The sequence below is a fragment of the Geotrypetes seraphini genome, chromosome 2 (assembly GCF_902459505.1).
Source record: "Geotrypetes seraphini chromosome 2, aGeoSer1.1, whole genome shotgun sequence".
Taxonomy (NCBI): Eukaryota; Metazoa; Chordata; class Amphibia; order Gymnophiona; family Dermophiidae; genus Geotrypetes; species Geotrypetes seraphini.
Genome location: NC_047085.1, coordinates 58,104,152 through 58,118,315, shown reverse-complemented (window position 1 = coordinate 58,118,315; position 14,164 = coordinate 58,104,152). Strand labels below are relative to the sequence as shown.

At 42.6% G+C, this 14,164-nt stretch overlaps 1 protein-coding gene across 3 annotated transcripts in view; it reads right to left on the bottom strand.

The window, feature by feature from the left end:
• Positions 1 to 13,594, bottom strand: part of ANGPT1 (angiopoietin 1) — a 493,112-nt gene extending 479,518 nt beyond the window's left edge. For 2 of the 3 annotated variants that reach the window (XM_033934815.1, XM_033934817.1), the window contains exon 1: positions 2,440 to 3,036. In XM_033934815.1, coding sequence (XP_033790706.1) covers positions 2,440 to 2,736 — 297 coding nt within the window. In that variant the 5' untranslated portion in view covers positions 2,737 to 3,036. Of the gene's footprint in view, positions 1 to 2,439; positions 3,037 to 13,425 lie in introns of those variants that run through there. The other variant, XM_033934816.1, reaches the window with a different exon arrangement.
• Between the last annotated feature and the right edge of the window lie 570 nt (positions 13,595 to 14,164).

Here is a 14,164-nt window from a genome sequence, read left to right as displayed (position 1 = left end):
ATTTTTTAAAGGCCACACGCGTCTCAATAATCGTTCTACTGTGGTTCCTGTTTTGGTCCTACGAAGCTCTGTTTTCAGAAACATTCCTTCTTCAGGAACCTGCTAGTTTAGCCGACATTCACTCTCAACAATACGGTCTGTGACCCTTACTGGATTGAAGGAGGAGAAGCCTGCCGGGAAACGGCAAAAAGGCCCTTGGGAAAGAAGGTTCTGCAAGCAGCGAATGAGACTTGGCAGAACAGAACTCTGGATGGAGTGACGTCATTTCCGAATGTGAATATCAGCTGAGTGCATCAGCTGACGGCGCCATTTTTGATCATAAGGGACTCAAGATTGAGAGCAAATGGCAGCTAAACTATTGGGTTCCTGAGGAAGTAATAGTTCCACTATGGAGCTTCATAGAACCCAGCTGATTCACCCAAAACCCGGCACCACAATAGAATGTTTATTGCGATAAGTGTGGCCTTTAAAAAAAAAAAAAAGACATGTATTTTTTTAATTAGGGTTGTTTGAGACCAGTAGCTGTAGACACGCTCAGCTTAAATGTTGATTTTGTGGACAATGAGAGGCAGAATAGTATTTTAGATTAGAAAGGCTTAAATATTAAATATTCACTTTCAAGTGTATTTAAAATTTATTATACCGCCCACTCGAGCCTTCTAGGCGGTGTACAAAAGTGCCATAAAAATAAGCCAATTAAAATGCAATATAATAAAAACGAACCGAGGGAAAAGGCAATTTTAAAAACAAAGACAAACGGGAACGAAAGGAAAGAAGGGATTGGAACTACAATTGATAAGACAGAAAAGAGAACACTTAAGGAGAAGAGCACTTTTCCACACAAGGTCCACTGATGGTGCGGGATGCAGCAACCTTTCAATAGAGTGTCTTATATAATGCAATTCTTTATAAGGATTCTACGTGGCTTAAAATAAGAGTTAGATCAAGTTCTTGAAGTTACATAGTTAAGCTCAATCATGGGTTGTTAGGGGGAAGAGGTGAAGGGTAGGGGAATGTCTATAAAGAGATATGTTTTAAGTTTTTAACAACTGAGTTTAGCGCTTGGCAACTTTTATTATTAGTCTCCTAAACGCCGAGGACTCCTTTACACAAATTATTAACTTATTTGTTCAATTTGCTTCTCAGTGCTCATAACTGGGATGGCAACATCTAATGTATTTTCCAATAGGATAATTTGAGGATTTATTCTATTTTGGAATATTCTCCAGCAGAGGTCTTTCTTGTTTGAAATCGGTACTGTTCCATCGCTTGGTACTTAACTTTTGGGAATGCCCATGACCCGCCTATGCCCCTCCCCTTTTCGGCTCTGTGCAGCAAATGTTAGGCATCAATTTTCACAACAGCACACAGGAGACATCCGTGGGCAACTTCAATCGAGCACTAATTAGCCTGAATTAAGAGGCCCAATTGATGTCCAATACCTCTGCGCAGAATTTACCACCAAACGCTGGGCGACCTAGAATCCAGAGGGCAGTGCGTGCTCTCCTTAAAGAATGTGCACTCTTTGCCAGCGTGCACGATCTTTCCTGTCAGAATGCACACAAGACAGTTCATGCATGTGCCTCTATCTGGAAAGAGCGTGCAGCGATGCGCCAATGTTACACGCTCTTCAAGGAGAGCATGCTATAGGTGTGCACGGTGCATGCTATTAATGACATTCAGCTGCTAATATCCTGCAGAAAAGCATCCCAGTGCATAAACCCAAAAATCTAAGACATGTTTCCACAGCAGCAAATTGGAGCAAGAAGGGTTGTCTAGCAAAAGTTTATCCAGCAACTAATTCAATCCGGAGAGTATTAACATGCAAACCTTTCTCTGCTCAATCCAGAATCGGTGTTGCATTTTATTTCCCCCCCCCCCCCCCCATCACCCTAACATCCACTATTCTAGCAACAGATAAAAGTGAAGGTTTCTTGCAGATTAAATTTTCAAGTTAGTTGTTTGGGGGTTTTTTAAGTTTATAACATTTTATTGAAAGAATCCAATAAATATACAATAAAATAATCATTACATTTATATTCACAATATTAATTTCAAACCAAAACACGGACTGAAAAAACACAGCGATCGTTTCTTTCGCTTAAATGCAAGCGTTCGGTAAGATTAGGATCCGGATACAATAGGTGACATTTAGTCCGAGGGACTATAAAAAGACTTTGGTGAAACACTGCTCCGCCTTCCCTCTAGAACGCGCAAAAACCGTCGCGTTAATACGACTTCAAATGCTGTTGAACTTCATAAGCAGCGCACCGAGATAAGACCCCCGGCGTGCAACTAGTTCCGCTTGTAAGCGCAGCCCTCCGGAGAAGGTGGTGCAAGTTCCCCCTTCTTTGCAAAAGCCGGGCTTTATCCGCTCCACAATAAACAGCTTGCCGGCAACGAGGTTGGGGTTTTGTTTTGTTTTTTTTCAACACTTACTTTTTGCAGCCACTGAGTGTAATTTTCCATCACATGCTCCAGACGTTGCAGCTTCTGGGAAGAGAAATCCTGCTCCACATGCGGAGCGTCCCTCTGCAGAGCGTTGGCGTTGTACTGGTTTGTGGTGCTTTCACGACAGTTGCCGTCTTGCTCGGGCAGGAGAAACGTGTAGGTGCACTGGCCGTGCTGAATCCGGCTGTACCTCCTGCCCCCGCTCTCTGCGCCTCGCCGCTGCACGCTGCATCCTGCCTCCAGCAGCACGGCAACCAGAAGAGCAAGTGAAAGCAGGCTGGTCATTCTAATGACACCTTCCTTCCCTGGCTTTCTAGGAACCTTTTCTCTGTTCTTTTATTTGGAAATTAAAAAAAAGAAAGAAAGAAAGCCCAAACCCTAAAAACGTCAGAAAAGGAATTGTAGAGAATCACACAGGTGTTAATTTGGCTCAAACAGGCCTTTTATTTCACTGTGGCTTGAGAGCTTCCTTAGAAATGTGGAACAGTTATTGCATGGTAGATAATAGCAGATTTGCTGCTTCCTCTCTGTCACTGAGCAGCATTTCGCCTGCCTTAAACCCTCTGCATAAACCCGGTCTCTTCCCCCTACGCCATCGGCTGCAGAACTGCTATTTACTCTCAGACCTCAGTGAGTTTTATTAAGGCTGCACATTCAAGCCAAGCTGGAAGCAGCCTGCCTTTCACAAGATGACTTGACAGGAATGTGTGTTCGAGTGCGCCCCTTTGCTAAGGATGGCTGATGCCTCAGTACAGAGGGATCGTTTTACAAGCTGCCTAGAAGCCTGACCTCAGTGTGTGTGTTGCCTATTCAGCCTCTCCATTCTGTGCAAACAGCTAAAAGCCTGCCCTAATAAAAGCAGCTCACCAGAATATAGTTCTGATGGACTCGTCTAAAGTATTAAGATTCAAATGAGGTCTAGAAGGGGATTAGAACGGTAGGGAAAGTGTGTAATTACATTATATTAAAAAAAAAAAAAAAAGTGGGGTAGCAGGTCTTCCCTTTTGATTTAATTGGTGATGTGCTCATGGATTTGCTTTGCTGCCTTTCCGTGGTACAACCAAAGCAGATTACATGTTATATATGAGGTGCTACCCAAAAGTTTGGGGAATTCAATTGTTTTAAAAAAAAAAATTGCTTACCGAAACTCCTAGTTTCTACAGTCTTGGAAGTAGTCCCCTTGAGAATGTATTCAGCGATCCCAGCGTTTTTCCCATGAGTCCATGCATCAATGGAAGTCATCTAGGGTGAGTACCTTGAGGACCTCCTGCGATTCTGCCTGGATCTCTTCAATCATGTTAAAACAGCAGGAGTTGCCATACAACTTATTTTAAAAGAATTGGAAAAACTGGGACCGGTTAAATTATAATTTCTGGTGGGAATCTGTATGCCTTACAGCAGGGACATTGTAGGAAATTTAAGGATGTTTGGAAGCCATTAACAAAATTCAGTAAGGAATGATTATTATTTTGCCCTTTGAACATACACGTCCAGGGTGAGGAAATACTTTTAATTTAATTATGGTTGAGTGCAATTGTTGGGTATATAGAAAGGGGAGGTTGATACATGTTTGATATGAAATATAATTTGATAAAATTTAAGTGCTGTTAAAGTGTAAAATGTTTGTTGGTGCACTTATTGTTAGCTTTAAAATGAATAAAGATTTAATTTTTTTTTTAAAAACGGTGCCATTTCAGTTGTAATTTCATTTTGGGGAATAGGAAAAAAAATCACAGGGGGCAAGGTCAGGTGAAAAGGGAGGGTGTGTAATCATTGTAACATTTCTGGAAGTCAGGAATTGTCAAACAACGAGTGATGTTTGAAAGGCCTTCTGTTCACCGGTTAGCAGTCTTGGCATAAATTTCGCAGAAATGCGTCCTGATGTTCAATTCGTCTGACAAAATTCAATGAACTATCCCGTATGACTGTCCTACTATCTCATAAACACCGTGGATAATTTGCCTACGATCTGCAAGGATAGTCTCTCAAACTTTTGCTATGGTTTCTGGTGTGCTTACTGACGGTCGTCCAGAACGGTCATCGTCGTGGACAGATGTTCGTCTGTCCTTGAAGCGTTTGTACCAAAGAAAGGTTTTCCTTTGGCACCATGGCATTATCTCCAAAGGCTTCCTGGAGCATACGATGGGTTTCTGCAGCAGTTTTTTTTTTTAAAGTTTGAAACAAAATTTGATGCAGATTCTTTGCTCAGTAAAATCCATCATATCAAAATCCGCCGAGTCACTAAAACACAATCTTACAAAATCGCACAGAACAAAACAACGCGACCACTCAGCTGCATGCCCGTTGGCACACTGATTCACAAAGCATACTGCTAGACACTTCTAGCGGCGGAAGGGCAAACTATTTCCAGTTTGCACCCGCTGTTCACATTCCTCAAACTTTTGGGTAGCACCTCGCACAGGTGCTTTCTCTGTTTCTAGTGACTCACAATCTAAGCTTCTTGTTTGTTTTTGGAATTTGGGGCAACAGAGCGCTAAAAAACTTGATGATGATCTAAAGGAGCCATGGTGGGACTTAAAGCATTCTCCTGCTTTTTATCCCACCGCACTAACCACTAAGCTCTTCCTCCACTTAATGGTATTAGAGAGGAATAGGGGAAAAAACAGTACTGGACAGCTATGATTTTATAATTGGTATATTCATTTTGTCAAAGGTAAATAAATATTAAAAGTAAAACATTTTTATTTACATCATCTTAGGTTTGAGAAGTTTCTTGTATAGTTTGTTGCCAGTAATAAGAGGGGCTGCTGAAAAGTTCTCAACCCAACCAAGAAAATAATTTATTTATTTATTTAACTGAAACAAAAATATAAGCTCACTATTTCCTTATAAAGATGAAATTTGACATTTGCACTTTTGGAAGGCTATAAATATACTTTATCAATAACTATATCTATAATAATTTTTAATGGGGAAATATGTTGATCTTATTATATATTCTAAGGATTTTAAGTGTTGTATAAAGTGTAAAATGTATCTTTTTTCTTGTATTCACTTAATGAAAGTACTAAAAATGAATAAAGATTAAAAAAAAAAAAATTTATTTATTTATTTTAAAAATGTCTACACCGCCTCAGACCTAAGCAGTTTACAAAGTAAACATACATAATCAGTACAATATTATCTACTCACTCCTCCAAGTTGTCTAACATATTAAAACTAGTACATGGCTAACAAGACTTCAATAAAACAGATTGTCAAAATCCGAAACATCACTACCTAGTAAAAAAAACTTTTTGTTTCAATTTCATATCGTTGAAATGAAGTGTCAAGAAAAGTGTGGAAGTTTCATGGCTCCACATCATTCTCTTCGTTGTTGGGCTGAGAAATTTTCAGCAGCCCCTCGTATAGAAGAACTTACATCTGTAGAATGCAAATAGTACTTCTGACTTTTATCCAAAAAAGAGATTATTGAATCAGGCAAAGCCCCACAGTAGTTCATAGGCCTTTGCTGCTGATTTTTTTTTTTTTTTCCTTTTCCTATACTTGCAGGGAATTAAATCCTCAACTGAAAGGACTACACATGTGCTGAGGTTGACAAAAATAGGGCCTAAGAATGTGCACAATTTTCTCCCTCTTGGGGGATTTTCTCCGTTTCACATGTTCATGTACATGTTCACATGTGCATGTAAAATATTTTACATGCACTCTAGATCCTTTTAACACATTATGAAGGAATTAGTGGTATAGCGGTAGGTTTCCCTAAGAACACTCTCCCACTGGTGTTGAAGTTAAACAGGTTATGGCAGGTGGCACTAACCTACTGATACAGAGCGGTGGGGCTAATGCAGGGAGGTGGTTAAATACCCTGGGCAGAACAGTTTTACAATATTACCACTTGAGGTCAGGCTTCCTACAGTCCTAGACAAGACTTCTGCAGTGGCCATCTTCTTGTCTGTATACCACAAATAGGGCTACAAGTGAGTGATGATGGCAATAAACGGTGCAAGGTGAGAGATAAGAGGATGAGGGATAAGAGGGAGCAGTACATACCTTGCTATACAGCATCTCCTGTATCTGTGGGTGAGGTAGGGGTGGGGTACATCATTTTTGAAGCCCCTGCCCTAGGGTTACCAGACATATCCTATTTTTAGAGAACTGTCTGGGCCCAGATTGACTTTCCAAAACTTTTGGGTAGCACCTCATATATAACATGTAATCTGCTTTGGTTGTACCACAGCAAGGCAGCAAAACCCCCTTGGTAAGTCCATGAATTATGTCAGGAGGATGGTAGGTAAGTGGGCTTGTGGACCTAGAACAATTTTGGGGACTGAAGCCCTGAGGACAGAAGGGAGAGACTGCCATATATTGATATTGCTCCCCCCACATGGGTGCTTCTATGTGGGGTCGACTCCTTTGGGAGAACATAAGAGCATAAGAATATAAGAACAGCCTTACTGTAGCCCATTCTCACGGTGGCCAATCCAGGTCACTAGTACTTGGTCAAAACCCAAGGAGTAGCAATATTCCATGCTACCGATCTAGGGCAAGTAGTGGCTTCCCCCATGTCTTTCTAAATAAGAGACTATTGACTTTTCCTCCAGGAAATTGTCCAAACCTTTCTTAAAACAAGCTATGCTTTCTGCTCTTTCCACAACCTCTAGCACCGCGTTCTAGAGCTTAACTATTCTCTGAGTGAAAAAACATTTCCTCCTATTGGTTTTAAAAGTATTTCCCTGTAACTTCATCGAGTGTCCCCCCTAGTCTTTGCAATTTTTGATGGAGTGAAAAATCAATCCACTTGTACCTATTCTACTCCACTCAGGATTTTGTAGACTTCAATCATATCTCCCCTCAGCCATCTCTTTTCCAAGCTGAAGAATCCTAACCTTTTTAGTCTTTCCTCATATAAGAGGAGTTCCATCCCCTTTATCATCTTGGTCGCTCTTCTTTGAACCTTTTCTAGCGCCACTATATCTTTCTTGAGATAAGGAGACCAGAATTGAACGCAATACTCCAGATGAGGTCGCACCATGGAGTGATACAGGGGCATTATAAAATTCTTAGTCTTGTTAACCATCCCTTTTATTAATAATTCCTAGCATCCTGTTTGCTTTTTTAGCCGCCAGCGCACATTGGGCAGAAGGTTTCATCGTATTGTCTACGATGACACCCAGATTTTTTTCTCGGGTGCTAATCCCTATGGTAGACTCTAGCATCCAGTAACTGTGATTCAGGTTATTCTTCCCAATGTGCATCACTTTGGATTTGTCCACAGGAAGGGGGAAGATCATGTGAGAGAGGTCTGTTCATATTGAGGAGGGAAGGAAGGGGGTAACAGCCTCCGGCTTCCCCCCTGGCCTCCCGATCTTACCTTTAAACCCTGTGGCACTCCACTCATGATGCTTTTTCAGTCCGAATATTGTCCATTTACCCCCACTCTCTGTTTCCTATCCACCAACCAGTTTTTAATCCACGTATTTCACCCTCGATTCCATGGCTCGAAATGTTTCAAAGTAGTCGTTCATGCAGGACCTTGTCGAATGCCTTCTGAAAATCCAGATATACAATGTCGACCGGGTCACCCTTGTCTATCTGCCTGCTAACTCCCTCAAAGAAGTGCAGCAAGTTCGTCAAGCAAGATCTTCCTTTGCTGAAGTCATGCTGGCTGGTCCTCATCAGATTGTGTCCGTCAAGGTAGTCAATGATGAGGTACTTTATCAGCGCCTCTACCATCTTTCCCAGTACCGAGGTCAGACTCACCTGTCTAGTTTCCCAGGTCTCCCCTCGAACCTTTCTAAAAGATCGCTGTAACATTCGCCACTTTCCAGTCTTCTGGAATCCTTTCCAATTTGATCGACAGATTGGCTATTAGTTGAAGCAGTTCAGCTATAACCCCTTTCAGTTCCTTGATTACCCTTGGATGGATGACATCTGGTCCCAGGGATTTATCATTTTTAAGCCTATCAATCTGCCTGCATACCTCTTCGAGACTGACTGTCAACCCAGTCAGTTTCCCATCTTCATTTCCTGCGTATAGCCTGTCAGCTTCCAGTATGTTGTGTATATCCTCTTCGGTAAATACAGATGCAAAAAATGTGTTCAATTTGTTGGTGATGGCTTTGTCCTCCTTTAGCACTCCCTTTATTCCATGGTCATCCAACGGCCCCACTGTTTCCTTCGCAGGTTGTTTCCCATTAATATATCAAAAGAACAGCTTGAAGTTTTTTGCCTCCTTGGCTATTTTTTCCTCATAGTCTCTTTTGTCCCCTCTTACCACCTTGTGGCACCTGCTTTGATGTTGTTTGTGCTTTTCCAGTTTTTGTCCGTTTTTGACCTTTTTCATTCATTAAACAAAGTCTTCTTGTCTCCGATCACTTCTTTCACAGCTACAGTGAGCCTCTCCGGTTCCTTGTTCGTTTTCCTCTTGGATCCCTTGTTGATACACGGTATATATATAGATAGATAGATAGATAGATAGATAGATAGATAGATAGATTTTGAGCCTTGGTGACTGTGTCCTTAAAAAGGGACCATGCTTGCTCTAACATTTTTACAGTGCTTATCCTCTTCTTAATCTTCTTCCCCACCATGAGTCTCATCCCTTTTCGGAAGTTCAGTGCCTTGGCCTTCGTTCTGGATCATTGTTTTGCCCCCGTGTCCAAGTTGAAGTGGATCATATTGTGATCACTGCTTCCCAGCATCCCTTCTACTTCTACATCTTGCGCTTGTCCTCGTAGTCCATTTAGAATTAAGTCCAGAATTGCATTTCCTCTCGTATTTTCCTTGACAAGTTGTTCCAAGAAGCAATCGCCTACAGCATCCAGGAACATGATCTCCCTACCGCAGCTGGAGATGCCTAGGTTCCAGTCTATCTTCGGATAATTGAAGTCGCCCATGATAACTGCGTTGCCTCCCTTGCAGTTGCGTTTAATCTCGTCCATCATTTCTCCATCAGTTTCTTCAGACTGCCTTGGGGGTCGGTAGTAGATGCCGATCTTCGTTTCCGTTCTATTTGTTCCCGGAATTTTGGCCCATAGAGACTCTACCTTATTTTTTTTGTTTCCGTCATGTTCTCTCCAGTAGACTCAATTTCCTGTTTGACGTATAGGGCAATACCCCCACCCTTTTGACCCACTCTGTCTCTGCGGTATAGCTTGTATCCCGGTAGCACAGTGTCCCAGACGTTTTCCTTGTTCCACCATGTTTCCGTGATGCCGATGATGTCAATGTTATCTTTTTGTGCTATAGCTTCCAATTCCCCCATCTTATTTTTTAGGCTCCTTGCGTTCGTGTACATACACTTGAGTTTGCGGCCTGTTGCTTTCTTGCATTTCCTCCCCTCTTGAGTTCCTTTTGATCCGTCAGGATTTCTGCCTTGCCTATGATATGGTGAGTCTTCCCCGCAATCTTCCTACACGGTATGCCCTGGGTATACCTTTTCCCGAACCATTGACTCTTGGTTGACTGTCGGCTTTCCCCTTCTTCCTAATTTAAAAACTTCTCAATTTCCCGCCGCTAACCCTATTAGTGGTATTGGACCCATCCCCCAACTGTCACCCACTTATCACCTCCCATATGAATATCCCTGTATAACCCTCACTGCTTGCATCAAGTGAGCTGCTTCAACCCCCTCCCCCCAAACCACACACCAAACAGCACCCCACACTGGTCACACACCCCACAGTGGGAGAAATGGTCAATGTAAAGGTCTGTGGTCTCGCGCTAGCAACTTATGAGGGACAAAGCCTCCAGATTTAGAAATATAGTGCATAGACTAGAGTTTGCTCTCTGTTTAGCATGTATCTTGTACCTCAACCTACATGGCTGAGGCCTTTAGGAGATTCACAAACAGCTGTTTTCCAGCAACATATTACAATGAAGGACATATAACATAAGGGAGATATTCATTAGTCATGGTCAGATATTCATTAGACAAGGTCATGGTCGGATTTACACATTGGCAATAGCAGAGATGATGCTCATGTGACATCAGGTTATAAATGTCATGAAATATACATCTGTGAAAGATTACATACAGATGATAAAATTGTGACATCACATTACAGATTCTGCTTTCAGTAAATAAATATATATAAGAACAATGTGACATCATTTTTAAAAGGTTACACTAACAAATAGATCTCAAAAAAATCATACACATGGTCAGATGAAGGAGGTAATTATAGGGAAGGGGAGGAGATGGACACAGATGGGGGATATATACATGAGAAGGGCAGGGAACATATATATACATCTGCTGTCCAACCAAATCAACCCATAGTCCTGATATTAGGGGAGGGGGCTTCTGCTCTGGCTCTGTTGAACAGGAGGGTCATGAGGAAAGTTTGCCGTGTGTTTCAACAGTATTTTGCCACTTTGGTCCAATCTATTGTATTGGCGCAATTAGATTACTGTAACTCTCATTATGCATCCCTGTCTAAAGGCAGCTTGAAGAGGTTGCAGCTGATTCAAAATACAGCGGCTAAAACTGATATGTAGGAAAAGGAAGTATGATCATGTGTCCCTTTTGCTGAGGGCTCTTCATTGGTTGCCAGTCCTCTCAGAATCCAATTTAAGTGTACAATGATAATATTCAAAATTTTGAATGGAATCTTCTTGCCTCTAGTCCCCATTTCCTTTAATTCTTGAAGATCAAGAACTGTTCATTTGTACAAACTTTCTTTTCCCTCAATTGAGGGAATAAAAGTACTAGGCTATGTCTCTTGCTCCTTTGCATTTACCTTTACTGGAATGGACTACCAGTTGAGATCATAACATTTTCTCTCTTTTAGAAAACACCTAAACACGTTTCTTTTTCAAAAATTGTTACATAAATTATTTCACCTGAGGAACCAGATATTAACCCCTTTTCATGTACACCGGGTCGAGTCTCTATTGTTTAGAGCAGGGGTAGGGAACTCCGGTCCTCGAGAGCCGTATGCCAGTCGGGTTTTCAGGATTTCCCCAATGACTATGCATTGAAAGCAGTGCATGCAAATAGATCTCATAGTCATTGGGGAAATCCTGAAAACCCGACTGGAATATGGCTCTCGAGGTCCGGAGTTCCCTACCCCTGGTTTAGAGGATGATCCGATATATAAACCGAAAGATTAGATTAGATACAGGGAGGAGGTTGTCACCTGCCGAGCCCGCAAGAAAACTGCGGGGGACCGCCGACAGGTGGCAGCACGACCCTGGCGCGGCTCCCAAAGGGGGAGACCCTAAATTCCTTGGCTGCACAATAATAATAAGCCAACACGTGCTCAGACAAATGCAACAGGTTTAATTCACCCAAAACAAAACAAAAAAAACCCACAAAAACTATTTCACCAGCTTTTCTTCTTCCAACAAATAGTTCATAGAAACCAGTTGTAGTCCAGTGAATAAACTTAAGTTTAGTCCCAGGTAAGTACTTATAAGTTCCAGGTAACCTTCTGGCAGCTTCACACAGCTTCAAAACACTACTCCGACTGGAGGAGGGTCACGAGTGGTGTCCCGCAGGGCTCGGTGCTCGGGCCGCTGCTATTTAATATCTTCATAAATGATCTAGAAACAGGGACGAAGTGCGAGATAATAAAATTTGTGGACGACACCAAACTATTTAATGGAGCTCGGACTACAGAGGACTGCGAAGAATTGCAAAGGGACTTGAACAAACTAGAGGAATGGGCGGCGAGATGGCAAATGAAGTTCAACATTGAGAAATGTAAAGTATTACATGTGGGGAGCAGAAACTCGAGGTACAACTATACAATGGGAGGGATGTTATTGAATAAGAGTACGCAGGAAAGGGACTTGGGGGTAATGGTGGACATGACAATGAAGCCGTCGGCACAGTGTGCAGCGGCCGCTAAGAGAGCGAATAGAATGCTTGGTATAATCAAAAAGGGTATTACAGCCAGAACGAAAGAAGTTATCCTGCCGTTGTATCGAGCGATGGTGCGCCCGCATTTGGAGTACTGCATCCAATATTGGTCGCCGTACCTTAGGAAGGATATGGCGTTAGTCGAGAGGATTCAGAGGAGAGCGACACGTCTGATAAAAGGTATGGAAAACCTGTCATATTCTGAGAGATTGGAGAAGCTGGGTCTCTTTTCCCTGGAGAAGAGGAGACTTAGAGGAGATATGATAGAGACTTATAGGATCATGAAGGGCATAGAGAGAGTAAAGAGGGACAGATTCTTCAAACTTTCTAATAATAAAAGAACAAGAGGGCATTCGGAAAAGTTGATAGGAGACAGATTCAAAACAAATGCTAGGAAGTTCTTCTTTACCCAACGTGTGGTGGACACCTGGAATGCGCTTCCAGAGGACGTAATAGGGCAAAGTACGGTACTGGGGTTCAAGAAAGGATTGGACAAATTCCTACTGGAAAAGGGGATAGAGGGGTATAGATAGAAGATTACTGCACAGGTCCTGGACCTGTTGGGCCACCGCGTGAGCGGACTGCTGGGCACGATGGACCTCGGGTCTGACCCAGCAGAGGCATTTCTTATGTTCTTATCTTCTTATAAAGCAAACACTTCTCCAAGTCTTCCTGGAGCCCTGGGCTTTTAGTAATCCAGTCCTGTTCTTCACCAGGCTCCTGAACAATACACCACAAAATAAACTTTAAAGCAATGCTGTTTGTAGCCTTTGCCTCTTTAGGCTGCAGCAACTCTTAGCCTCTGAAGACTGGGAACAGAATTGCTGGGTCCCCTTTCAATAATGGCTTTTTCAAGCACCCGCAAAATCCCAACCCTTGGTCTTCAGGGAACCCTCCCCAATCCTGTAAGTCACTGGCTTGCAATACAGCCAAAAACTACACCAGCTTTCTCCTGGCTCAGTCACAGCTGGTGTGTAGCAGCTTAATTAGTGCTGTGCACAACTCCAGCACTTCTTTCAGCCCAGCCCCCACTGCTGTGCAACACAAAACACTTTTCAAAAACAAACAGTTCCTTGGTAAATTGTCCCAACAAAAATATTCAAAAAGAGTAAATTAAATCACTGGCAAGAAACTGCCAAACTCACGTCCATTGGTTCCAAGGTTTCAGCTTCAGGCATTTCAAACTCTGCTGTGTCCATGCTTTCCTCTGGAACTGCCAGCTCTATAGTCTCCTGGGGTGTAGAGCCTTCCCATTCCATGGGTTCCTGGATTGTGCCTTGTCTTTGCCTGGCCAGAAGAGCCCTATCTGACAGGTCCTCGTGTGCTGCCTACTTCACAGACTTTGAGAGCTGTTTTAAGGAGTTAAAACCACTCCCTATCTTATGTGGCTGGAGCACAGGTTTGAATGCTCTCTGGCTCCTTTTAAGTTCATTAGGTATATCACAGTCTGGGAACTGACTGAACTTTTTAAGGGAGCTTGCTTTCCTGACATGCTCTGGCTCTAGAATGGGTTCTAGGTCATGGTCATGTTCATGCTCCTCAGAATAGGCAGCCCTATCCTCAACAACCTCTGGAGCTCTACTTGCAACCGGTTTCCTGCGTCGGGGAATGGATTTATAGAAACATAGAAGATGACGGCAGAAAAGGGCTACAGCCCATCAAGTCTGCCCACTCTGCTTACCCACCCCCTGTCTATGCCCTAATGACCCAATTTCCTTATCTTGACCCTCGTAGGGATCCCACATGGGTATCCCATTTATTCTTAAAGTCTGGCACGCTGTCTGCCTTGATCACCTGCACTGGAAGCTTGTTCCAATGATCAACCACTCTCTCTGTGAAGAAATACTTTCTGGTGTCGCCATGAAATTTTCCGCCCCTGAGTTT